At 42.6% G+C, this 26,777-nt stretch overlaps 2 protein-coding genes across 2 annotated transcripts; both read left to right on the top strand.

The window, feature by feature from the left end:
- The first annotated feature begins 62 nt into the window (after positions 1-62).
- Positions 63-15,019, top strand: LOC123741843 (hyphally regulated cell wall protein 3-like). The gene is made up of 3 exons (XM_045716054.1): positions 63-85; positions 13,158-13,219; positions 13,520-15,019. Exons 1-3 carry the CDS (start codon positions 63-65, stop codon positions 14,563-14,565), a joined length of 1,131 nt encoding a protein of 376 aa, XP_045572010.1. The 3' UTR covers positions 14,566-15,019.
- Positions 6,498-16,807, top strand: LOC106600846 (proline-rich protein 15-like protein A). The gene is made up of 2 exons (XM_014192558.2): positions 6,498-6,839; positions 15,026-16,807. The coding sequence occupies exon 2, from the start codon at positions 15,079-15,081 to the stop codon at positions 15,400-15,402; it is 324 nt and encodes a 107-aa protein (XP_014048033.1). The 5' UTR covers positions 6,498-6,839; positions 15,026-15,078; the 3' UTR covers positions 15,403-16,807.
- The last annotated feature ends 9,970 nt before the right edge of the window (positions 16,808-26,777 follow it).

Here is a 26,777-nt window from a genome sequence, read left to right as displayed (position 1 = left end):
GAGGAAGTGGCCGTTAAAGCACGGCTTACACCTAACCTGTTACGCCCACGTATTCTGAAGAGATGCCTGGGGGTGCGGGAAGAAGGTGAGAGTGTCTGTGTGTTTGAGGTGGTTGTTGTGAGTGTGTGACGCATACATTTGTGTTAGGGGGTGGGGGTGTATTTGTGAGTCAGGTGTGTGTGTGTGTGTGTGTGTAGGACAGAGGGTGGTGGTGGGGTTCTAATGGATGGCTCCCATCATTCACTGTGCCTCCTCCGCCGCCCTCGGTAACGAGCGACTGGAGTGATGGGGTGGGCCTGAAGAGAGGGAAGGAGGGATGAGGTGGGTATGAAGAGAGGGAAGGAGGGATGGGGTGGGTATAAAGAGAGGGAAGGAGGGATGAGGTGGGTATAAAGAGAGGGAAGGAGGGATGGGGTGGGCATGAAGAGAGGGAAGGAGGGATGGGGTGGGCATGAAGAGAGGGAAGGAGGGATGGGGTGGGCATGAAGAGAGGGAAGGAGGGATGGGGTGGGCATGAAGAGAGGGAAGGAGGGATGGGGTGGGCATGAAGAGAGGGAAGGAGGGATGGGGTGGGTATGAAGAGAGGGAAGGAGGGATGGGGTGGGCATGAAGAGAGGGAAGGAGGGATGGGGTGGGCATGAAGAGAGGGAAGGAGGGATGGGGTGGGCATGAAGAGAGGGAAGGAGGGATGGGGTGGGCGTGAAGTGAGGGAAGGAGGGAAGAGAGAGAGAGAGAGAGAGAGAGAGAGAGAGAGAGAGAGAGAGAGAGAGAGAGAGAGAGAGAGGGGGGGGGCAGTGTTAAGCCCTCTCTGCTGTGAAATTAAAATGGAGTCGCACGCGAGAGGAGAGAGGGGAAGGAGAGCGAGAGAGGAGAGTGAAGGGGGCTACATTGTGCTTAAGGGGACAGCCCTCCGTCAGAATCCCATTTACAGAGCACCTCTCTCCTCACTCTCTCTCTCAATTCAAAGGGATTTACTGGAATGGGAAACATATGTTTACATTGCCAAAGCAAGTGAAATAGATTACAAACAAAACTGAAATAAATCATAAACAATGAACAGTAAACATTACACTCACAAAAGTTCAAAAGGAATAGAGACATGTCAAATGTCATATTGTGGCTATATACAGTGCTGTAAATAATGTGCAAATAATTACAGTACAAAAGGGAAAATAAATAAACATCACTCTCCCTCTTCATTATTCTACCAATGATCCACCCATTGTTCTTCACTGCTGTTTCCTCTGATTGAGTAGAATACTGTATTTCTAAACGGTGTGTCGGAATCCTAAAACATACAGAACATTCTCCACTGTTATTATGAAATCACGAGGTTTTGAGTGTAAATATGCTCAACTGCCACCTGGTGTCCTATCCCCATACTACCACAAACAAAGACAGCACAAAAACCTTTCAAACCATTGTACCCATCTGATCAGCTTCCCTGCAACGATAGGGTAAGACCACTGGGTGGCAGTGTTACTTAAGACTCCCTTCACAACTTCAACCATCTCGTTTGCGGAGACAACAGCTATTGGTACGAGAAAAAAGAAAAACAGCCAAAATATTCAACCTGACTCTTCTCCTGTCATCAGTCATTTTCAGCGGCGTCGTGGTACAACAAGCCCCACTAGCAACCAATGGACTGTAGTCTGTAAGTCTGTAGGACGCTCCCCAGGACTTGGAGCAGGACCCAGAGTTTCTAGCTGCGCTAGACAGACCCGGTGGACCCACAGCCAACGTCCCACATGGGAGAGCAGCACGGAGGTGCCATGGAGGTTTCCTAGCGCCAGAGAGCAGCGCGGCCTAATCGCTTTAGAGGTCCGCCACCAGCAGGACAGCGCGAGTGAACTTACTGCCATGGCAGAGTGCCAGCCCTGTGTGTGATGGCAGAGTGCCCAGTGATGTCATGTACAATGCTGGTTGGATGCCCTCTGCTGGGTAATGTGAGTACTACATCAGGTGACATGCTATTTGATAGTCTCTATTGCTAGTGGGGCTTGTTGTACTAAGGAAATATTTGACCCAAATGCCCTGACCCAAATGCCTAGTCTGGCATCAGTAGTAGATTATAAAGATAGACTATTACAGTCTTTTTTTTTTACAGAGGTCACATTGCTTTTTTTTGGGGGGGGGGGGATGGCCATTGTGTGTATGTGCAGTTCTAGTCTCTGTCCACAAGGAGGTACTGTTGCAAAAACCACTTCAAACTCAATAAACTATTTATACCCACTGGTTGATTATTGGCAGACAACGCCTAACAACACATGCTTAACTAACAACATAACAAAATCCAAACACTACAGACACTCACACAGGCAAAACGACAAGAATAACACCTATCTAGTGTAAAACACAGTGCATATTGTATTGACATGCCTGTAGTAGATTGACAGGTCGATTGTACTGTACGTAGAATCAGTTTGACAGGAATAGAATCTTCCGTTTGGCTCGGTGGCACGGCTTTCCTTTATCTGCGAGCCAGTTGTGATTGATGCCGGAGCGTATTTGCTTATCTACGTCGCTACAGTTCTATACGGGGTGCCTGCTTTGAATGAACATCTCATTGCGTGTGCACTTGACTATATTTTCACCTAGAGTTGTTCATCCAGTCGCAGCAAACAGTCATGTCAAATTGGCATCAACGAACGGCAACGTTACTGTTTGATTACAAGTGATATTTAATCAGATCTTCTCTCACGAGTGAATGACATTGTGTCTACGATTTATTTTCTCTCCCCCCCCCCCCAGCTCTCTCGTTATCCACCAGGTAAACCAAACCAATATCATCAACTAAGACCCAGTCGTAGAGATAAAGTTCACTCCCATTTTCCCCACCCAGGTACAGACCAGAGCAGAATTGTTTTGTGCGTTCTGTGATCAACCGTCAGAAACGAGGCTCCGTTTGTTGGTCTTCGTGCTGCAGTCTGTCTAAGCGCCCTGTCACCTTGAAGTTCAAATCAAATCCAATTGTATTTGTCACATGCGCCGAATACAACAGGTGTAGACCTTACTGTGAAACGCTTACTTACAAGCCCTTAACCAACAATGCAGTTCAAGAAAGAGATTTCAGAAAATATTTACTAAATAAACTAAAGTCAAAAATAAAATACAAAATAGCACAATAAAATAACAATAACTAGGCTATATACAGGGGGTGCTGGTACCGAGTCAATGTGCAGGGGTACAGGTTAGTTGTGGTCATTTGTACATGTAGGTAGGGGTAAAGTGACTATGCATAGATAAGGGTCTTCCCTGTGTGCAACGCCAGGGTGGTGGGTTCGATTTCCACGGGGGGCCACGACCCCCCCCATCCTGGGAAAAATATGATTTGTCCCCCCCAATATATCACTGAAACATAACTATGTAATTTAAATAATATTAATAATACGCAATGAAAGCAATTGTGCTGATTATAGACACTTAATAGCGCGTTTTTAAGTTTCAAAAGATTGCGACCCCCCCCCACCCTTTGCCTCACAATGGTTTGATCCACTGCCAGTTCCTTAGTTGGCAAGGTAACAGAGGGGTCGTGTCTACTGTCTGAAAGGCACTCAATGAACGTAACTGACGTAAGGTTAATCCAGTCAATCGCGCACACACACTAGCTGAATATGCAGAGCTAGCGCGCAAATATGAACTATTAAGCTAGCTAGTACCTATTCCATTTATGTGGCGTCGTCAAAGATGGAATCTTTGCTATCGTCAATTTATTCCAAGATCAGCACGCAGATGATGTAAGTTAGTGCTTCAAAGTCCCTGTGATAAGGTTAGCGATAAACTGAAGTCCAAACTGAACAGAACTACACTCTCTTCTACCATTGTCTTAAATATATTTAATGGTCTCGTTGCAAAAGCTAAATTGTCGCAAGGGAACTTTTATTTATTTATTTTATTTCACCTTTATTTAACCCGGGTAGCAAAGATTATAGCAAACACCACTGAAACTGAATTGGTGCTCGCTAGCTTTGCAAATTCAGCTATTGTTGGAAGCCAGCCAATATGAAACAAACTATTAAAATTACAAAAGGTTGCAGCATATGTTGTGTAAATGGTGAACTCATACAGCTGTCAACTCTTGTCATTTTAATCCGTTTCACATTTGCTAGCTACCTTTTAGATCGAAGCCCAAATAGAATGATAGAAGATGATAGAAGCCCATCTCCTACTGTAAATAACCTACACACTGTGTGTGTGTGTAGCCAGCCAGCCAGGTAGAAAAATGGCAGAAAAATAAAAGACGGACATCAGAGTATTTTTCAGTACACCAAAACGCAAAGTAAGAACCCTAGTAGCCTAATATCTCAGACTAGTTGATAAAATGTTCAAAAGAAAGAAATGAAATTCTAATGGAAATGTTTCACAATGATGTCATTAGGCAGAGCAGGCAACAGATGGCACACAGACAGCAGAGTTGGGGACAGCTATGCAGGGACAGACTGGCAGAGACAGGGAGTCTCAGGTAAGTTTGTTGAGTCTTTGTTTGGCAACATTATGAAAGGTTCTCAATTTTTTTGACTTGTAAAATAGGAACATAATTGGAAAATGCCATGGATACCCCCACTCTCAACTTAAACTGGTGACTGAACTAAGATTTGTTAAAGGCAATGGTATTGCTGTTGTGATTAGTTGTGTAGTTTTGGGTACCGGTAGTTAGGAGTACGGCAAACACCTTATTTCTTTGGTTCCTCAATATACATTTACCATATTACAATGTAGGTTATGTGTTACAGCACTACTTTTGGTGTCCCCCTCAGGAATTGCTCTTGAGAAAATTTCATGTAATTGTCCCCTCCAAAGTTGATATCAGATTTTCGCCCCTGGGGGCCAGTACAACAAAAACCAAAAAAATGTATGAAATGTATGTATTCACTACTGTAAGTCGCTCTGGATAAGAGTGTCTGCTAAATGACTAAAATGTAAAATAATCATTCTCCTCCTCTCTGCCCCTCTCTGCCCCTCTCTAACACACACGTGACCTCCTTCTCCAAACATCTATTGGTTTGAAGAACTGAAACACTCATTTGGGGTCAGAGGTCAGAAGGAACAGTATGTGTAGAGCCATTATGAACTCTTGTGCAGTGCTGGTAAAAGATAGCGCTGTTGGAATAGCGCTGTCCCTTTCAATTGTGTTTGTTGTCCATGCATCTGCCAATAAAACACTGCTGAGACACACGCCCAGCCTATCCCAGAAAGGGGGAGAGAGAGAGAGAGATGAGATCAGACAAAAGGAGGGAGGGAGCATGACCACTTCTCTCCGGAACATGCGAACTGATATGAAGCTGAGATATGCTTGAGATCTAAGGATGGCAATGTTGGGAGTTTTACATGATGCGCCCGTGGCAGAGATTGATAGGACAGGGGCGCTGCTCAGGCCTATTTCCTCCCTCTTCAACCTGATCTTTCATAATGCTCATAGCGCTATATCAAATAACCGTATTATTGTAGAGCTCAGATTGTCATAACATGATACTATGATATAGGATAACGGGTTCATATCTGTGTTGGTTCAAGTTGTAGCCTACATAATGTAGGTAGTCAGAAGAACTGAACGTGCCCACTGTCGCCCTTATGCTTCTGGGAAAGTCACTGGCGAAACGTGTATATGAAACAACGAACACGTTCAGCCAAAAGACACGCCTTGATTGTGTTGTTTGTCCATATCGCCCTTCTAGAGACACGTATCACATGATCACAGGTTTATGGGCCTTAGCAAACAGATGGTTGACTACTTGGAGCTGGACACAAGGAGCCATGCTCTCTAGGCTTGTGGGGAGAGATGAGATGGGTTATATAGGCCTCTTTGGTTTTATGGCAGCCATTTTGGGTCATAAGGATGTTTTCAAAATGACATGTGATCTGCCAGTTTCAAGCCTTCTCACAAGCTGTCTTGGAGATTGTTGTATTTGTGTCCGCGTAGGTTTCACTTTTTGGGGATATTGTCAGAGGGTTGTACGAGACTTCTGCTGTCTTACCCACTGAATAAAAAGACAGATTTTTTTTTTTTTGTTGCCTCGTCGTTGTATGTGTCTGGACGTGTGTGCTGTATATTCAGGGGAGCGATATTGACACGCGTGTGGTTTATGTATCCAAGAGCTTCTAAACAACACGTTGACATCCAACAATGACGCCAATACAAATTGAAGCCATGGAGATGGACTTCCTTCCTTAATGCATCCGAGGGCTAAGCCTTTTGGTTACATATTAACCAACGTCCTACTTCTGAGGGAGTGTTGAAAACTAGAACGCCAGGCGTGATGAAAATCCACATGGATACAACATGATATCTAAGGGCGGGGCAGATCTCCGGGTATAACCATAAACAACGGTCGTCCTCTCTAACCTCTCAAGGTTTTACATAGTTGGTATTAACAAGCCTTCTGTCTGACTGAACCAGCAGACACGGCGAACGTGTTGGCAGAGTGATTTGGCAGAACATGTCATAAGCCAAGCGGATCTATTGAGCGTCTATCTACGCTCTTCTCGTCTCACTGTCACCCTGGTTGTGTTTACCCAAGTCCCAGTGGGCGGGGTCTATGGTGTTCAACTCAGCTGAGTGTGTATTTGTGTGACAGGGGGAGGGACAAAGGTTGCACCTGTAGCTCTACACCTAGCTATCAGAGAGAGAGAGAGAGAATAGACTGAACAGGGGAGGACGAAGAAGACGAAGGGAAGGATAGCAGTAAAAGGATAAGAGTGGAAGAGGATTCTGGAGTGGATATTGGAGTGGGAATGATCTGATATTTGAATCAATGAATTTGGCTTTCCGAGCAGGGCTTCTCCCATAAACTATTACGCTTTGGGAGGAAGGTCGCCTCCAGATCTCTACATATACACAGGTGAGGATATTGCACACACACACACACACACACACACACACACACACACACACACACACACACACACACACACACACACACACACACACACACACACACACACACACACACACACACAGTGTTGTACAATCACCTTGTGGGGACACACAATTCAGTCCCATTCAAAATCCTATTTTCCCTAGCCTCTAACCCTAACCTTAACCTGAAAACCTAACCTTAACCCTAAACCTAGCCTTAGCTCCTAACCCTAAAACTAACCCAGGCTCCTAACCCTAAAACTAACCAAGGCTCCTAACCCTAAAACTAACCCAGGCTCCTAACCCTAAAACTAACCCTAGCTCCTAACCCTAAAACTAACCCAGGCTCCTAACCCTAAAACTAACCCTAGCTCCTAACCCTAAAACTAACCCAGGCTCCTAACCCTAAAACTAACCCAGGCTCCTAACCATAAACTAACCCAGGCTCCTAACCCTAAAACTAACCCAGGCTCCTAACCCTAAAACTAACCCTAGCTCCTAACCCTAAAACTAACCCAGGCTCCTAACCCTAAAACTAACCCAGGCTCCTAACCCTAAAACTAACCCAGGCTCCTAACCCTAAACCTAACCCAGGCTCCTAACCCTAAAACGAACCCAGGCTCCTAACCCTAAAACTAACCAAGGCTCCTAACCCTAAAACTAACCCAGGCTCCTAACCCTAAAACTAACCCAGGCTCCTAACCCTAAAACTAACCCAGGCTCCTAACCCTAAAACTAACCCAGGCTCCTAACCCTAAAACTAACCCAGGCTCCTAACCATAAACTAACCCTAGCTCCTAACCATAAACTAACCCTAGCTCCTAACCATAAAACTAACCCAGGCTCCTAACCCTAAAACTAACCCAGGCTCCTAACCCTAAAACTAACCCAGGCTCCTAACCCTAAAACTAACCCAGGCTCCTAACCCTAAAACGAACCCAGGCTCCTAACCCTAAAACTAACCCAGGCTCCTAACCCTAAAACTAACCCAGGCTCCTAACCCTAAAACTAACCCAGGCTCCTAACCCTAAAACTAACCCAGGCTCCTAACCCTAAAACTAACCCAGGCTCCTAACCATAAAACTAACCCAGGCTCCTAACCCTAAAACTAACCCAGGCTCCTAACCCTAAAACTAACCCAGGCTCCTAACCATAAAACTAACCCTAGGCTCCTAACCATAAAACGAACCCAGGCTCCTAACCCTAAACGTAACCATAACCCTAACACTAATTCTAACTTTAACCCTAAACCCCCAACCAATAGCATTTAAGCTTGTGGGGACCAACAACATTTTTGTTTGTTTACTATTCTTGTGAACACACACACAAACACACACACAAACACACACACACACACACACACACACACACACACACACACACACACACACACACACACACACACACACACACACACACACACCCTAAGCTGTATCTTGACAGTACACAATTAACAACATTTTGCCAGATGTACAGCAAGATTGCAATGACAAAATATGGATGATCAAAATTGAAGAGCTTGTTGTATCTTTCTCCACAACTTCAAATATTGTGCTTACTGCACTATTCACGCAACATACCTAATTCAGATGGACACCTCTTAAACTGACTGAGAGTGGACTTCAGACACAATAGGCTTCCTTGGGCCCCTCCAGTTAGCAATAAGGACCTTTGAACACTGAGCCTTTTGACCATACACACACTGAGTAAACACGAAGCTGTTAGCACACACTGCACCTAACTGATTGCACTGTACCTTGGTGACCGTATGTCAATGTGTCTACATTCGTATGGATTTAATACAATGCTCCCACTAACTATGTCAGCTGTAAAATACCAACATGACACCATCATTTGCGTAACTCGCCTTGACATCTTACTCTTCGCTAATAAGTAATAAGTATAATCTTAGTCACGGCATCAATTTAACACATACCAAAACACGTGTAGTATATCCTTAGAGGGAATGACCACTGCTCTAATGGCCAGCATATCGGCCACTGTTGTGTCAAAGCCTGCTTAACGCAATAGTTTGACAGATGCATGAGAAGTGAGGTTGTCATTTTAAGGGATTTTCCCCTCATGTTTGACCACGCTCCACATTTCGTAAATATTTGAATTCCCAGATAAGAGTCCAACGTTAGCATGGGAATGGAGCTATAGGCTTTATTGCAGACAGAGTTATCACCAAAGGTAACTTTCCTATCAGTGGCGTTAACCCCGGCCTGCACACACAGGTGGATGTTTACCGTAGCGTAGACTTTCCACATGACTGGAAGGATTGATACAGAGTCTCACTAGAAATCTGGGCTACAAGTGCAGGTTTACTACCTGTAATGGAGTGAAATTGTGATTATGTTTGTTTGATCGATTTTTCTGGATGAGGAATATGGACACGATCGTTGTTACCTTGAAGGGATTGCCTCTGGCCTAGCCTTTGGCCATTCCAAATAGTGACGCAACACAGCCATAAAATTAATGATTCTCTAAAATGGAGATCTCATGTTTTCTTATGGAATTCCTCATGACATCATTTTAAACCAACTCAGTACTTGGATTTTTACTGGAAGTAACCTTGTCTGCTGAGCTGGACAACTGGCTGTACCAACGACTGGTCCAGGACATGGTCCGATGTTCTGCTCTGAGGAGGGTGTGAAATGGGAAATCTAGGTTACTGATGGCTAAAGGACAAGAGGTGGAATGACGGAAAGACAGACCGCGTGGATGACCTGAGAATGAGCTGTGTTGAATGTCACTGACTGACTGGCATTCCGATGGGCAATATAATGGGCAATATAATGGGCAATATAATGGTCAATAGAACTAATGAGGAAAACCGCTTGAGAAGGGTCATAAAATGGGTTGCACTTTGACTGTAAGATAACCACCCACACATAGGGCAGTACTACAAAGTCCGGTGACTGACATATGTGTTAGTAAACCCAGATAAGCAATTTATCATTACAAATATGTTAGGTTGAATAACAATTGACCAGTAAAATATCAACTGTAAACAGGACATGATTCCACATAAAGCCAGATATTTAAGACTAGACATATCTTAGACAGACTATTATGCTGAGGCAGATAAAAAGACACCCAGACTATCTTTGCCTCTGAACGTTTCACCCTGGCAGGAATCCAGTCAAAGGAACTCAAACATTAACATGTTGACCAAGTGTATCGGTTGTTTTGTCATGAGAGAAAAAAATCTGTCTTGGCTTCTGCTTGTTTATCTACACACCCAAACCCAACCCTCAGCTATCAGGTCACCAGAACCAGTGGTGTAAAGTGCTTAAGTCATATATATTATATACATTATATATATATATAATATATATATATATATATATATATATATATATATATATATATATATATATATATACCGTTGGAAAACTATTGGTCATGTGTAGAGCATATTTGGTGTACCTCGATCACTTCAGAGGTGAAGTCTGATTTAGTGTTTTTATTTTATTTTATTTTTATTTTATTTTATAATGTATATAATATATGACTTAATATATATATATGACTTATATATATATATATATATATATATATATATTTTTTTTTAGGGGGTATCTGTACTTTTCTTGACTATTTATATTTTTGACTACTTTTACTTTTACTCCACTACATTCTTAAAGAAAATAATGTACTTTTTACTCCTTACATTTTCCATGACACCCAAAAGTACTTTTTAAAATTTATTTTGAATGCTTAGCTGGACAGGAAAATTGTCAAATTCATGCACTTATCAAGAGAACCTCCATTGTCATCCCTACTGCCTCTGATCTGGTGGACTCACTAAACACAAATGCTTCGTTTGTAAATTATGTCTGAGTGTTGGACTGTGCCCCTGGTTATCTGTAAATAAAAAAAACAAGAACATCGTGTCGTCTGGTTTGCTTAATATAAGACATTTTAAATGGTTTATACTTTTACTTTTGATACCTAAGTACATTTAAAACCAAATACTTTTAGACTTTTGCTCAAGTAGGATTTTACTGGGTGACTTTCACTTGAGTCATTTTTTTTTAAGGAATCTTTACGTTTACTCACGTATGAAAATTGGGTACTTTTTCCACCACTGATCAGCACCGGAACAGATCACCAAAATTACATTAGCATAGTCTATGGAAATTTCCACAGCGTTGCTAGGCGATCGGCGGGTAACAGCCTACTCCCTTCTTCTGGGGGGAGAGTGGCACAAAGCAGAGGCTTTATCTGTGTGCAGCGAGGGCAGAGCAGTATGTGTTTGTGTATGTTTGTGTGTGTGTGTGTGTGTGTGTGTGTGTGTGTGTGTGTGTGTGTGTGTGTGTGTGTGTGTGTGTGTGTGTGTGTGTGTGTGCCCGCACGTGTCTATTTTTACGTTTACTACATGTGTTTGCTATATGTGTGTCCCTCCATTTGCATGTGTGTGTTCGCCTTTGTCTGCGCTTCACATAGTTAGTCTGATCTTCATGTTCTAGATGTCCATTTGTGTTGATATAGTATGTGTGCTGGTAAATCAGTACAGTACATGTTTGCTAAAGTGGGGAGGTTTACTTGTGTAGAAACCCACAGGACAGACAATACAACCTGCTCTGCCTGTATTACACAATGAGCAGCCAAACTCTCCCACGACTTTTACAGTCCGAGCAGGAGCACTTAACCTGCACTGACACACTACAGAACACATGACTTCTGGAAGTCCCTTTGATGTTTGTTTGCAGAACGGTTTACCTGGAGTTGAAAAAGCATTTTACTTGCTAACACCGGGGTACTTTTCTGTCTCGTCATAACAGGGAAACTTCCATTGAGATGAAACACTAAACTGAAACTCCCTGTTGAAAGAATTATTCTAATGACTGGTTGGATTTGAACCAAGGCCAGGGGAATTTCAGCTGGAAAAAGAAGTATATTAATTATCAGAAATGACTGCATCAGAATGGAACTAACCCCAATCTCAGGCTTGCATTAGCAGTAGTCGTTGTAGTAGTAGTCATATCTATTGTGATAGTGGTGGCAACAATGGTAGAGGGAATGATAATGGCAGAAGTAGTGACAATGGTAGAGGGGTTGATAATGGCAGTAGTAGTGGCAGAAGTAGTGACAATGGTAGAGGGATTGATAATGGCAGAAGTAGTGACAATGGTAGAGGGGTTGATAATGGCAGTAGTAGTGGCAGAAGTAGTGACAATGGTAGAGGGATTGATAATGGCAATAGTAGTGGCAGAAGTAGTGAGAATGGTAGAGGGATTGATAATGGCAGAAGTAGTGACAATGGTAGAGGGGTTGATAATGGCAGTAGTAGTGACAATGGTAGAGGGATTGATAATGGCAATAGTAGTGACAATGGTAGAGGGGTTGATAATGGCAATAGTAGTGACAATGGTAGAGGGATTGATAATGGCAGAAGTAGTGACAATGGTAGAGGGATTGATAATGGCAATAGTAGTGGCAGAAGTAGTGACAATGGTAGAGGGATTGATAATGGCAGAAGTAGTGACAATGGTAGAGGGATTGATAATGGCAGTAGTAGTGGCAGAAGTAGTGACAATGGTAGAGGGATTGATAATGGCAATAGTAGTGGCAGAAGTAGTGACAATGGTAGAGGGATTGATAATGGCAGTAGTAGTGGCAGAAGTAGTGACAATGGTAGAGGGATTGATAATGGCAATAGTAGTGGCAGAAGTAGTGAGAATGGTAGAGGGATTGATGATGGCAGAAGTAGTGACAATGGTAGAGGGGTTGATAATGGCAGTAGTAGTGGCAGAAGTAGTGACAATGGTAGAGGGAATGATAATGGCAATAGTAGTGGCAGAAGTAGCGACAATGGTAGAGGGATTGATAATGGCAGAAGTAGTGACAATGGTAGAGGGATTGATAATGGCAGTAGTAGTGGCAGAAGTAGTGACAATGGTAGAGGGATTGATAATGGCAATAGTAGTGGCAGAAGTAGTGACAATGGTAGAGGGATTGATAATGGCAGAAGTAGTGACAATGGTAGAGGGATTGATAATGGCAGTAGTAGTGACAATGGTAGAGGGATTGATAATGGCAGTAGTAGTGGCAGAAGTAGTGACAATGGTAGAGGGATTGATAATGGCAATAGTAGTGGCAGAAGTAGTGACAATGGTAGAGGGATTGATAATGGCAGAAGTAGTGACAATGGTAGAGGGATTGATAATGGCAGTAGTAGTGGCAGAAGTAGTGACAATGGTAGAGGGATTGACAATGGCAGAAGGAGTGACAATGGTAGAGGGATCGATAATGGCAGAAGTAGTGACAATGGTAGAGGGATTGATAATGGCAGTAGTAGTGGCAGAAGTAGTGACAGTGGTAGAGGGATTGATAATGGCAATAGTAGTGGCAGAAGTAGTGAGAATGGTAGAGGGATTGATAATGGCAGAAGTAGTGACAATGGTAGAGGGGTTGATAATGGCAGTAGTAGTGGCAGAAGTAGTGACAATGGTAGAGGGATTGATAATGGCAATAGTAGTGGCAGAAGTAGTGACAATGGTAGAGGGATTGATAATGGCAGAAGTAGTGACAATGGTAGAGGGATTGATAATGGCAGTAGTAGTGGCAGAAGTAGTGACAGTGGTAGAGGGATTGATAATGGCAATAGTAGTGGCAGAAGTAGTGACAATGGTAGAGGGATTGATAATGGCAGAAGTAGTGACAATGGTAGAGGGATTGATAATGGCAGAAGTAGTGACAATGGTAGAGGGATTGATAATGGCAGTAGTAGTGGCAGAAGTAGTGACAATGGTAGAGGGATTGATAATGGCAATAGTAGTGGCAGAAGTAGTGACAATGGTAGAGGGATTGATAATGGCAGAAGTAGTGACAATGGTAGAGGGATTGATAATGGCAGTAGTAGTGGCAGAAGTAGTGACAATGGTAGAGGGATTGACAATGGCAGAAGGAGTGACAATGGTAGAGGGGTTGATAATGGCAGTAGTAGTGGCAGAAGTAGTGACAATGGTAGAGGGATTGATAATGGCAGTAGTAGTGGCAGAAGTAGTGACAATGGTAGAGGGATTGATAATGGCAGAAGTAGTGACAATGGTAGAGGGATTGATAATGGCAGTAGTAGTGGCAGAAGTAGTGACAATGGTAGAGGGATTGATAATGGCAATAGTAGTGGCAGAAGTAGTGAGAATGGTAGAGGGATTGATAATGGCAGAAGTAGTGACAATGGTAGAGGGGTTGATAATGGCAGTAGTAGTGGCAGACGTAGTGACAATGGTAGAGGGATTGATAATGGCAATAGTAGTGGCAGAAGTAGTGACAATGGTACAGGGATTGATAATGGCAGTAGTAGTGGCAGAAGTAGTGACAATGGTAGAGGGATTGATAATGGCAGAACTAGTGACAATGGTAGAGGGGTTGATAATGGCAGAAGTGGTGACAATGGTAGAGGGGTTGATAATGGCAGTAGTAGTGGCAGAAGTAGTGACAATGGTAGAGGGATTGATAATGGCAATAGTCGTGGCAGAAGTAGTGACAATGGTAGAGGGATTGATAATGGCAATAGTAGTGGCAGAAGTAGTGACAATGGTAGAGGGATTGATAATGGCAGAAGTAGTGGCAGAAGTAGTGACAATGGTAGAGGGATTGATAATGGCAGTAGTAGTGGCCGAAGTAGTGACAATGTTAACACGGCGCTTGCTATTCAAAGAGCAGCACCTCAGTACCAGAGATTGGGCAACCCGTGAGTGTTACCCCATCGTAGAAAGGGTTTAGCTGAAATATGAGGCGCTGTATTAGCAGCCAGCACATTTAGCTTGGCCAACACACAATAGGAGTAACCCAATCACCACCGGTGCCCTGTCACCACTCCACCATATGGTGCCTATTGAGTTCCCCTGAAATATTCAGGAGAGCTCAGTCCGTTCCCCCTGACACAGATCGATCTGAGCTGGGCGGTGTTGGGAGTCAGGTTACTGTGGTTAGGGCTTATGGTAAGAGGTGTGGCAGGAGTTTGAACGGGGAATGGGAAGGGAGTAGTACGGGGATTTATGTAACTCTCCCTCCCTCTCTCACTCTTCTCTCTGAGAGGTCATGACTCATGTCTGATCCATCTTCATTGTAAACGTTGGGAGCTATCAAGCTACAGTTATTAACTAACTGAATACTAAACTTCTCTCACTCTTTCTCTCCCTACACCAACCCAAGGCCCCTCCATTCTTCCATCCCGCTCTCCCTCCTCTCTCTCTGTGTGTGTGGTCATGGCTGACCCGTCGCCTGGCTGGTGGAAGCTCACCTTCCTCCGTAAGAAGAAGTCCGAGCCCAAGGTTCTGTACGAGATCCCAGCGGAGTACGGCAGCAATACCACACCCCACGGTGGAGCCCCCGGGCCAGTAGAGGGCGCCACAGACGACAGCCAGTTGAACGCCCGTCTGGAGAGGATAGTGGATAAGACCACCACCAAGGGACGCCATGTCAAAGTGTCCCACTCAGGACGTTTTAAAGAGAAGAAGAAGGTCAGGGCCACGTTAGCAGAAACCCCCGATCTGTTCCCTGGTCACGAGCCTAGCAACGAGAACCTCTGAGCTGGGAAACAAAGTTCACACACACACACATGCATACACACCAAAAAGTCATGGCTTTCTCTATTAAACTAATTCATGCACACTCAAACACAGAAGACGTTCTCTGTCTGTACCTCGTTGGTCACACCATTTCACACGGTGCCCTCAATCACACTCAGTAACACTCACAGAGATGAAAGGCAGTGCATCCCATTGGGACATGTCATCTGTGTCAATCCAGCCAGAGATCTCGTTCTTTATTCCCTATAAATGTGGGACTGACTGGGAGTCTTTGTATGCATCTTAGTATCACACTCTCCGTCTCTTCCATCTATAATCAGTGGAGCAGTGGAAGAATGGGACACCTGATTATCCCCTGTCTGTCTGCTTCATACCTAGGCCATGTTTACATAAACACACTACCTTTAATGAGGTGCTATTAGTCATCTCCGATTTTAAATATTCAACAGATCACAGGAACAGGGAGGAGTTTCAAGGCATGCATATTACACTGTGCAGTCATTGTACGGTACAGAATGTGTACTTTACTGGTGTTGCTAAGTTTCTCATCTGTACAAAGCAAATAGGTAACGTATGAAACAGAGGTTTGCATAACAGCTTTATGACCTAGAGGACATGGGTACCGACTGTTGGAGGTCGACTAGTTTCCATAGCGACAGACTGTGTCACGTGTCATTCATAAACATGTCACCTCAAAAATCAATTGTTCCAAAATCAATTGTTCTAAAACTAACCTGAGTTTTAAAAGTATATTTTCATTTTTATTTTTATTTTTTAATTAACTTAAAAAAAAAAAAAATACCGGTAGACTTCTCTATCCCTTTAGAATTTAACCTCAAACTAGACAAAGATTTCAGTTTTTCTTTGAATTGCACTTTCTAATGTAAAAGTCAAGGACTGCTTCATAGATAGACTGCAAGGTTTCAACACAAGTTCTATGCATTTCTCCAGTGTTGCTTTAGTATTTGCAGCAGTCTTTTCAAGATATTGGCAGACACTGAAGCCAAACCAAAACCAGCGATGGAAGAGGAAGCGAGACACCCCACTTGCTGTTTTTTTTCTGGTTCAATGAAAGTCAATGAAGTACTGTAAGTAGACCAGACCCAGCTGCTATTGCATTGGTGGCTATGGGAGACACACCCAGTTAAGTAGACCGGAACTGACTATTTATTTTCGATGGTAAAAGGCCTCGGTGAACTATCTTCATTTATCCACCATCTTTGCTAAATCTACACACGAGATCCCTCCTACAAAGACTGAAAAAGTATATTTCATTTAATTTTCACCTTCTACACTTAATTACAAAAATCCCTTTCATTGAAATTGTGCTGTACATTTTGAATAATTTTGTAAAATAAATACAGACTTGTTTTATAAATAAAATATATATCTGATTTCATTGAAACACTTAAGGTTCTTTCTTGTGTTACTGTGAACTCATTCTATTGCCTCTTATAGGATGATAATGATAATGCAAAACAGTGCGACAAAAACAACAACACAGAGTTACACATAAACGAATGTACAGTCAATAACACAGAAGAAAAGAAAAATAGAAAAATCAATGTACAGTGTGTGCAAATGTAGAAGATTAGGGAGGCAGGCAATAAATAGGCCCTAGAGGTGAAAATAATTACAATTTAGCATTAACACTGGACTGATAGATGTGCAGATGATGATGTGCAAGTAGAGATACTGGGGTGCAAAAGAACAAGAGGGTAAGTAATAATATGGGGATGAGGTAGTTGGGTGTGCTATTTACAGATTGGCTGTGTACAGGTTCAGTGATCGGTAAGCAGCTCTGACAGCTGATGCTTAAAGTTAGAGAAGGAGATATAAGACTCCAGCTTCAGAGATTTTTGCAATTCATTCCAGTCATTGGCAGCAGAGAACTGGAAGGAAAGGCAGCCAAAGGAAGTGTTGGCTTTGGGGATGACCAGTGCAATATACCTGCTGGAGCGCATGCTACGGGTGGATGTTGCTATAGTGACCAGTGAGCTGAGATAAGGCTGGGCTTTACCTAGCAAAGACTTATAGATGACCTGGAGCCAGTGGGTTTGGCGACGGATATGTAGTGAGGGCCAGCCAACGAGAGCATACAGGTCACAGTGGTGGGTAGTATATGGGGCTTTGTTGATAAAATGGTTAATGATGCCCTCTAGTGGGAACAAGGCCAATGTTTATCTCAAAGTTGGCACATTCTATCTTGGCAGAAGGGTTGGGGTCAATTCCCAACCCTGCTAGGCAGTGTCTATTATGGCAGTGGATCCCAAACTGTTAATTCCCATGAACCCTTCTGGAACATGAAACAATACACAATTAACAACTTATACTATGTATCAGTTATAAAATATTGATACATGCCATTTTGATGCTAATACTGTCATTTGGACCTGCATATCCGGGCTTATCAGGTGTGTAGGTAGTCCTACTATGATCGAAATTGTAATTATATTAGGGATTATAAGGGATGGAATATCCTGTACATTAAAATATAATGTCATACATTTAATACACTTGTACAATAAAATATCCTATGGCTATGATCCAACATTTTACAAGTCTGCTATGGCAATCGACTACCACAAGAGGGCAGTGATGAGGCAGGGAAATCAGAGCCATAAGCAAAACTCCTTTTGACAGAGTAAGATAGAGAGAGAGAAATAATGAGAGAGAGAGACAGAGAGAAAAAGAAAGAAAGAAAGAAAGAGAGAGAGAGAGAGAGAAAGAAAGAAAGAAAGAAAGAAAGAAAGAAAGAAAGAAAGAAAGAAAGAAAGAAAGAAAGAAAGAAAAACAGACAGAGAAAAGGGGAGAAGTTCATTCAAGGAGCAACAAGGGATGACAAAATAGAATGAATGACACTGAAGAGGCACATTGACAAAAAGGAAAATGAGCATGTGCCTGTGTGAAAGAGGCTAGGATAGAGTAGCAGAGGACTGATGACATGGAATCTGAGCTTGCTAAACATATCAAGAATCTCGTGGACCAGTTTCATGGGCTTAGTAGCCTCAAATGCAGAGAACTTGCTTACGAATTGGCACATCGAAACAACAGTCAAGAAATAGAAGGGTAAGTTATATTGAACAGAGAGATCTACAGTATACTGAACAAAAATATAAACGCAACATGCAACAATTTCAAAGATTTTACTGAGTTACAGTTCAAAAAAGGAAATCAGTCATTTGAAATAAATACATTAGGCCCTAATCTACGGATTTCACATGACTGGGAATACAGATATGTATGTGTTGGACACAAATACCTTTAAAGACAAGTAGGGGCGTGGATCAGAAAACCAGTCAGTATCTGATGTGACCATTTGCCTCATGCAGCGCGACACATCTCCTTCGAATAGAGTTGATCAGGCTGTTGATTGTGGCCTGTGGAATGCTGTCCCACTCCTCTTCAATGGCTGTGTGAAGTAGATGGATATTGGCGGGAACTGGAACACGCTGTCGTATACGTTGATCCAGAGCATCCCAAACATGCTTAATGGGTGAGAAGTCTGGTGAGTATTGCAGGCCATGGAAGAAATGGGACATTTTCAGGTTCCAGGAATGGTGTACATATCCTTGCAACATGGGGCCGTGCATTATCATGCTGAAACATGAGGTGATGGCAGCGGATGAATGGCAAGACAATGGGCCTCAGGATTTTGTCACAGTATCTCTGTGCATATAAATTGCCATCGAGAAAAATGCAATTGTGTTCGTAGCTTATGCCTGCGCATACCATAACCCCAGCGCCACCATGGGAAAAACTGTTCACAATGTTGACATCGGCAAACCACTCGCCCATACAACGCCATACTCATGTTCTGCGGTTTTGAGGCCGTTTGGATGTTCTGCTAAATTCTTTAAAACAACGTTGGCACAACAATGGGTTTCTTATGGTAGAGAAAGAAATCAACATTCAGTTCTCTGGCAACATCTCTGGTGGACATTCCTGCAGTCAACATGGCAATTGCACGCTCCCTCCAAATTGAGACATCTGTGACGTTGTGTTGTGTGACAAAACGGCACATTTTAGAGTGGCCTTTTACTGTCCCCAGCACAAGGTGCACCCGTGTAATGATCATGCTGTTTAATCAGCTTCATGATATGCCACACCTGTCAGGTAGATGGATTATCTTGGCAAATGAGAAATGCTCACTAACAGGGATGTAAACAAATGTGTGCATGGCATTTTTGAGAAACAAGCTTTTTGCGCGTATGGAATATTTTGGGGATCTTTTAATTCAGCTCATGAAACATGGGACCAACACTTTACATGTTGTGTTTATATTTTTGTTCAGTGTATATCTGAATGTAGGCAAATATTTAAGATATACAATATACCACACCCCCATTCCCTGATTTAAACTTTGACCTACCAGCACCATCACACACTGTCACAAGACACCATGACCCACTTACCCCAAGGCCGCTCAACTTACCCTGTCCATTAGCTGAACTTACCCCATACCCGGGGTAAGTTGTGCCAAGAGTCCACTTTTTTGGGACAAGCTATGTTTTCAAAACTGTTCTGTTTAAATGAATTGTGATTATTACCAGTGATACACAACATCCTGAATATTACTATATTTGCCTTGATGTAGTGATGCTGAATGTTAAAAACGGCTCAACTTACCCCACTCTCCCCTATACAATCTGGAGGGTGCCACAGAAACACTCTCTTATCAAAAGAAAACTTCCACCAAAAAAAAGATTGGTACATCTTACTTGATTTAAAACCTTTTGCTCTTCTGGGAACATAGGTCCTTCACAAACGTCCTCCAAAGACGGTATGTGGTAAAGAGTCCCATTTGCATCATTCAAATATGTTGTTCTAAACATCAAGCTGTAGAGATACCACATTAATTGAGTCAGGACTACAGTTTACTGTAAGCGCACTCTTCCCGTGGACTTTTTACATCAAAAGTACTGAGCAAACTACCTGTTATTTCATCTTCAGTTGAGGTGTAGAAAAATGCGGTCAGTTGACAGAGATGTAAGACACATGTTAACAGCTGAACTTTACAGACGTGTATGAGGCTTTGTGTTTCTTTAGTAACTCTGCAGTAGCTATTCAACAGTGATCGGCCTTAAGGCGATACCAACACTTGTGAAGCATCTCACCTTTTCCTTCCACCAACTAGTTGTGGTATGGAGGTTACCAAATGGACGTGTTGTCACGTTTATGTATGAAGTACTTGACGTGCAGTGTGTGTATAAGTTGGACGTTCAAGAGTTTTTAGGTCAGGATGTAGAAAATGCATGCTGTAGGTGAAGTAGTTACCTGTAAGGCCACTTAACCAAGGTCAGGTCACAGGTGAGTGGATGGGTTGACCCCTGTTACCTTATCCGTATGTCGGACACCTTAATCATAAGCTCAAAGAAAACGAAATGCAATTGCTATGAAACATGTAAGCCTATCATAAATTTAGCATTTTTACAGGAACAACTACTGGTCATACATCACAGTTTACTCACGGTAGCTTACTCACGCTAGCTTACTCATGCTAGCCAACTCAGTCAATAGATTCCAGTACACAGGCTCAGGCCAAGAGACATACCATTGTAGGTAGCCTCATCCATCAGTTACTGTTGCTGTTACATAAGGAGGTACTTGCAGGTTTGTAAGGGAAAACACTGTACAGTATACATGAATGTGGCATCAGGTACTGTAGCCTTGTGGTGGCAGGTAGCCTAGCGCTAAGAGCATTGGGCCAGTAACTGAAAGGTTGCTAGTTCGAATCCCTGAGCTGACAAGGTGAAGAATCTGCCAATGTTCCCTTGAGCAAAGCACGTAACCCTAATTGCTCCAGGGTCGTTGTTGATAACGGCAGACCCTGGCTGTGCCCCCACTCTTTCAGGGAGAGTTGGGATATGCAAAAGACACATTTCCAATGAGGTAATCTGGTAAATAACTAAACACAACTAAACATTTCTAAGGAAAAACAGGCACAATCATCTCCAGGCCTAAATAAGGTCCATACACCCTCCTCAGCTCTGTACAACTGTCCCACTGGGCACAGACGTCAATTCAACATCTGTTCCACGTTGTGCCTTTCTTGTGAAGCTGGAAATGTATTTAGTTATTTACCAGAGGACCTCACGTCTTTAAACCAGGTGTCATTGTCTGGCTACAGGAATTCTATGTTGGTGGAAACAACGTTTATTCAACCAGTGTGTGCCCAGTGGGGTCTTAAAGACAGACTTCAACCGTTAGCAATATCAGATTTCTCTCACAACAAAATATTACTGTCAATACGTTTATCCAGTGGTGGAAAAAGTACCAAATTGTCACGCTTGAGTAAAAGTAAATAGACCTGAATAGAAAATGACTCAAGTAAAGGTAGTCACCCAGTAAAATTCTACTTGAGGAAAAGTCTAAAAGTATTTGGTTTAAAATATACTTAAATATCAAAAGTAAAAGTATAAATCATTTTTAATTCCTTATTTTAACTTCTATGGGCACGTCCCACCCTAGTCAACAGCCAGTGGAATCGCGTGGCGCGAAATACAAATACCTCAAAAATGCTATAACTTTAATTTCTCAAACATATGACTATTTTACACCATTTTAAAGACAAGACTCTCGTTAATCTAACCACATTGTCCGATTTCAAAAAGGCTTTACAGCGAAAGCAAAACATTAGATTATGTCAGGAGAGTACCCTGCCAAAAATAATCACACATCCATTTTCAAAGCAATCATATATGTCACAAAAACCAAAACCACAGCTAAATGCAGCACTAACCTTGATCTTCATCAGATGACACTCCTAGGACATTATGTTATACAATACATGCATGTTTTGTTCAATCAAGTTCATATTTATATCAAAAACCAGCTTTTTACATTAGCATGTGATGTTCAGAACTAGCATACCCACCAAAAACTTCAGGTGAATTTACTAAATTACTCATGATAAATGTTGACAAAATACATAACAATTATTTTAAGAATTATTGATACAGAACTCCTTTATGCAATCGCGGTGTCAGATTTTAAAATAGCTTTTCGGCGAAAGCACATTTTGCAATATTCTGAGTACATAGTTCGGCCATCACAGCTAGCTATTTTGACACCCACCAAGTTTGGGGCTCACTAAACTCAGAATTACTATTAGAAAAATTTGATTACCTTTGCTGTTCTTCGTCAGAATGCACTCCCAGGACTTCTACTTCAACAACAAATGTTGTTTTGGTTCCAAATAATCCATAGTTATATTCAAATAGCTCCGTTTTGTTCGTGCGTTCAGGTCACTATCCGAAGGGTGACACGCGAGCGCATTTCGTGACAAAAAATGTCAAAATATTCCCTTACCGTACTTAGAAGCTTGTCAAACGCTGTTTAAAATCAATTTTTATGCAATTCTTCTCGTAAAATAGCAATAATATTCCAACCGGGCAACGTTGTATTCATTCAAAGGCTGAAAGAAAAAAATGGAGTAGTCTCGTGAATGCGCATCTCAGTCTCACTGTCCCCAGGCTGACCACTTACAAATTCTGCTGCTGTTCTTTGCCCAGAGACAGCAGACACCCCATTCCACTTTCTGGCGGCTTTAGAGAGCCAATGGAAGCCTTAGAAAATGTCACGTTACAGCACAGATGCTGTATTTTCGATAGAGATGCAACAGAAGGACAACAAATTGTCTGACAGGGCACTTCCTTTATGGAATCTTCTCAGGTTTTGGCCTGCCATATGAGTTCTGTTATACTCACAGACACCATTCAAACAGTTTTAGAAACTTTAGAGTGTTTTCTATCCAAATCTACTAATTGTATGCATATTCTCGTTTCTGGGCAAGAGTAGTAACCAGTTTAAATTGGGTAAGTTTTTTTATCCGGCCGTGCAAATACTGCCCCCTAGCCCCAACAGTTAGCAAACCAGATGGCACCATTTTCTTGTTTTTTAAATTTATTTACGGAAAGCCACGTGCACACTCCAACATTCAGACATAATTTACAAATGAAGCATGCCTGTTTAGTGAGTCCACCAGATCAGAGGCAGTAGGGATGACCAGGGAGGTTCTCTTAAGAAGTATGTGATTTTTACTATTTTTCTGCCCTGCTGAGCATTCAAAATATAAGGAGTACTTCTGGGTGTCAAGGAAAATGTATAGAGTAAATAGTATCATATTTTCTTTAGGAATGTAGTGAAGTAAAAGTAAAAGTAGTCAAAAATATGAATAGTAAAGTAAAGCACAGATACCCCAAAAACTACTTAAGTAGTATTTTTACTTAAGTACTTTAGACCACTGCGTTTATCATATAATACATGTACACAACTTCTAAGATCACCTATTCTGAAATGTTTAACACAGATGGGACTTTTATCTCACCTGTATTATTAGATTGGCTACTGTACTCGTGTGTGTATTTCTGTGAATGTGCTCTAAGTGTTTCCGCATAATGGTTGTACGGCATTGAGTTGTACATCTGTGTCAGTGGTGTAAAGTACTTAAGTAAAAGTACTTTAAAGTACTACTTAAGTCGTTTCTTGGGGTATATGTACCTTACTTTACTACTTATATTTTTGACAACTTTTACTTTTACTCCACTACATTCCTGAAGAAAATAATGTACTTTTTCCTCCTTACATTTTCCCTGACACCCAAAAGTACTCGTTACATTTCGAATGCTTAGCAGGACAGGAAAATGGTCCAATTCGCACACTTACCAAGAGAAGATCCCTGGTCATCCCTACTGCCTCTAATCTGGCGTATTCACTAAACACAAATGCTTTGTTTGTAAATGATGTCAGAGTGTTGGAGTGTGCTCCTGGCTATCTGTAAAAGAAAATAATCAATACATTGTGCAGTCTGGTTTGCTTAATATAAGGAATGTGAAATGATAATACTTTTACTTTTAATACTTAATTAAGTATATTTAAATCCAAATACTTCTAGACTTTTACTCAAGTAGTATTTTGCTGGGTGACCTTCCCTTTTACTTGAGTAATTTTCTATTATGGTATTTTTACTTTTACTCAAGTATGACAATTTGGTACTTTTCCCACCACTGATCTGTGTGTATTTAAATGTATATACATACATTTTTTCCCATGAGTGTGTATTGCCTGTGTGTAGTCCCGTGTGGCTCAGTTGGTAGAGCATGGCACTTACAATACCAGGGTTGTGGGTTCGATTACCACAGGGGACCAGTACAAATGAAAATATACTGCTCAAAAAAATAAATGGAACACTAAAATAACACATCCTAGATCTGAATGAATGAAATAATCTTATTAAATACTTTTTTCTTTACATAGTTGAATGTGCTGACAACAAAATCACACAAAAATAATCAATGGAAATCCAATTTATCAACCCATGGAGGTCTGGATTTGGAGTCACACTCAAAATTAAAGTGGAAAACCACACTACAGGCTGATCCAACTTTGATGTAATGTCCTTAAAACAAGTCAAAATGAGGCTCAGTAGTGTGTGTGGCCTCCACGTGCCTGTATGACCTCCCTACAACGCCTGGGCATGCTCCTGATGAGGTGACGGATGGTCTCCTGAGGGATCTCCTCCCAGACCTGGACTAAAGCATCCGCCAACTCCTGGACAGTCTGTGGTGCAACGTGGCGTTGGTGGATGGAGCGAGACATGATGTCCCAGATGTGCTCAATTGGATTCAGGTCTGGGGAACGGGCGGGCCAGTCCATAGCATCAATGCCTTCCTCTTGCAGGAACTGCTGACACACTCCAGCCACATGAGGTCTAGCATTGTCTTGCATTAGGAGGAACCCAGGGCCAACCGAACCAGCATATGGTATCACAAGGGGTCTGAGGATCTCATCTCGGTACCTAATGGCAGTCAGGCTACCTCTGGCGAGCACATGGAGGGCTCTGCGGCCCCTCAAAGAAATGCCACCCCACACCATGACTGACCCACCGCCAAACCGGTCATGCTGGAGGATGTTGCAGGCAGCAGAACGTTCTCCACGGCGTCTCCAGACTCTGTCACGTCTGTCACATGCTCAGTGTGAATCTGCTTTAATCTGTGAAGAGCACAGGGCACCAGTGGCGAATTTGCCAATCTTGGTGTTCTCTGGCAAATGCCAAACGTCCTGCACGGTGTTGGTATGTAAGCACAACCCCCACCTGTGGACGTCGGGCCCTCATACCACCCTCATGGAGTCTGTTTCTGACCGTTTGAGCAGACACATGCACATTTGTGGCCTGCTGGAGGTCATTTTGCAGGGCTCTGGCAGTGCTCCTCCTGCTCCTCCTTGCACAAAGGCGGAGGTAGCGGTCCTGCTGCTGGGTTGTTGCCCTCCTATGGCCTCCTCCACGTCTCCTGATGTACTGGCCTGTCTCCTGGTAGCGCCTCCATGCTCTGGACACTACGCTGACAGACACAGCAAACCTTCTTGCCACAGCTCGCATTGATGTGCCATCCTGGATGAGCTGCACTACCTGAGCCACTTGTGTGGGTTGTAGACTCCGTCTCATGCTACCACTAGAGTGAAAGCACCGCCAGCATTCAAAAGTGACCAAAACATCAACCAGGAAGCATAGGAACTGAGAAGTGGTCTGTGGTCCCCACCTGCAGAACCACTCCTTTATTGGGGGTGTCTTGCTAATTGCCTATAATTTCCACCTGTTGTCTATTCCATTTGCACAACAGCATGTGAAATGTATTGTCAATCAGTGTTGCTTCCTAAGTGGACAGTTTGATTTCACAGAAGTGTGATTGACTTGGAGTTACATTGTGTTGTTTAAGTGTTCCCTTTATTTTTTTGAGCTGTGTACTTGGACTCACTATTATAAGTTGCTCTGGATAAGAGTGTCTGCTAAATTACTCAAATGTAGCCAACACATGTGACCACATACTCAGCAGCACTACATACATGAATGTGCCTAAGTTGAGACGAACATCCTCTGATACTCCTGTTAACAGCTGAGGGAGAGAATACCTTACATTCCTTCACATTGCTAGGGCAACTCTCATTGGCCCATTCTAGGCCCTGCGCTTGGTGGCAGTGACATGGGCTTATGTTTGAGGTGTCGGTCATACCAGTTTAGCAAGGCCCAGGCATCCTATTAACAGTGCATCTTGTGTGTAACTATCACAGATTTCTCCTGCCCACCACATAAGCTGGTTCACAACCCTGGAGCACTTGGGGAGGTGTGTGTGTGTGTGTGTGTGTGTGTGAGAGAGAGAGAGAAAGGTGGCAGTTTACTATGTGAAGAGTCACTGCCTATCTTGCATGTAGATACGGATGTGATTGACGATGTGATGAAATGCCAATAATAATAATAACACATTGGAGTGTCTTTTTGTTTATGAGGAAAAGTTAGGTGTTTTATTTCCCCCCAAAACACCACCAAACAAATGCTATCTTTTTACAAAAGAAAAAGAATACTACTCTGTGTGTGA

Source organism: Salmo salar, chromosome ssa03, assembly GCF_905237065.1.
Source record: "Salmo salar chromosome ssa03, Ssal_v3.1, whole genome shotgun sequence".
Lineage (NCBI taxonomy): Eukaryota > Metazoa > Chordata > Actinopteri > Salmoniformes > Salmonidae > Salmo > Salmo salar.
This window is presented reverse-complemented; position numbering and strand designations above follow the sequence as displayed.

Coding starts and splice junctions, on each gene's coding strand:
- LOC123741843 (XM_045716054.1), top strand. CDS start 63: ATGCCTGGGGGTGCGGGAAGAAG. Junction 86..13,157: donor CCTGGGGGTGCGGGAAGAAG/GTGAGAGTGTCT, acceptor TGATAATGGCAG/TAGTAGTGGCAGAAGTAGTG. Junction 13,220..13,519: donor TGGCAATAGTAGTGGCAGAA/GTAGTGAGAATG, acceptor ATAATGGCAGAA/GTAGTGACAATGGTAGAGGG.
- LOC106600846 (XM_014192558.2), top strand. CDS start 15,079: ATGGCTGACCCGTCGCCTGGCTGGTGGAAGCTCACCTTCCTCCGTAAG.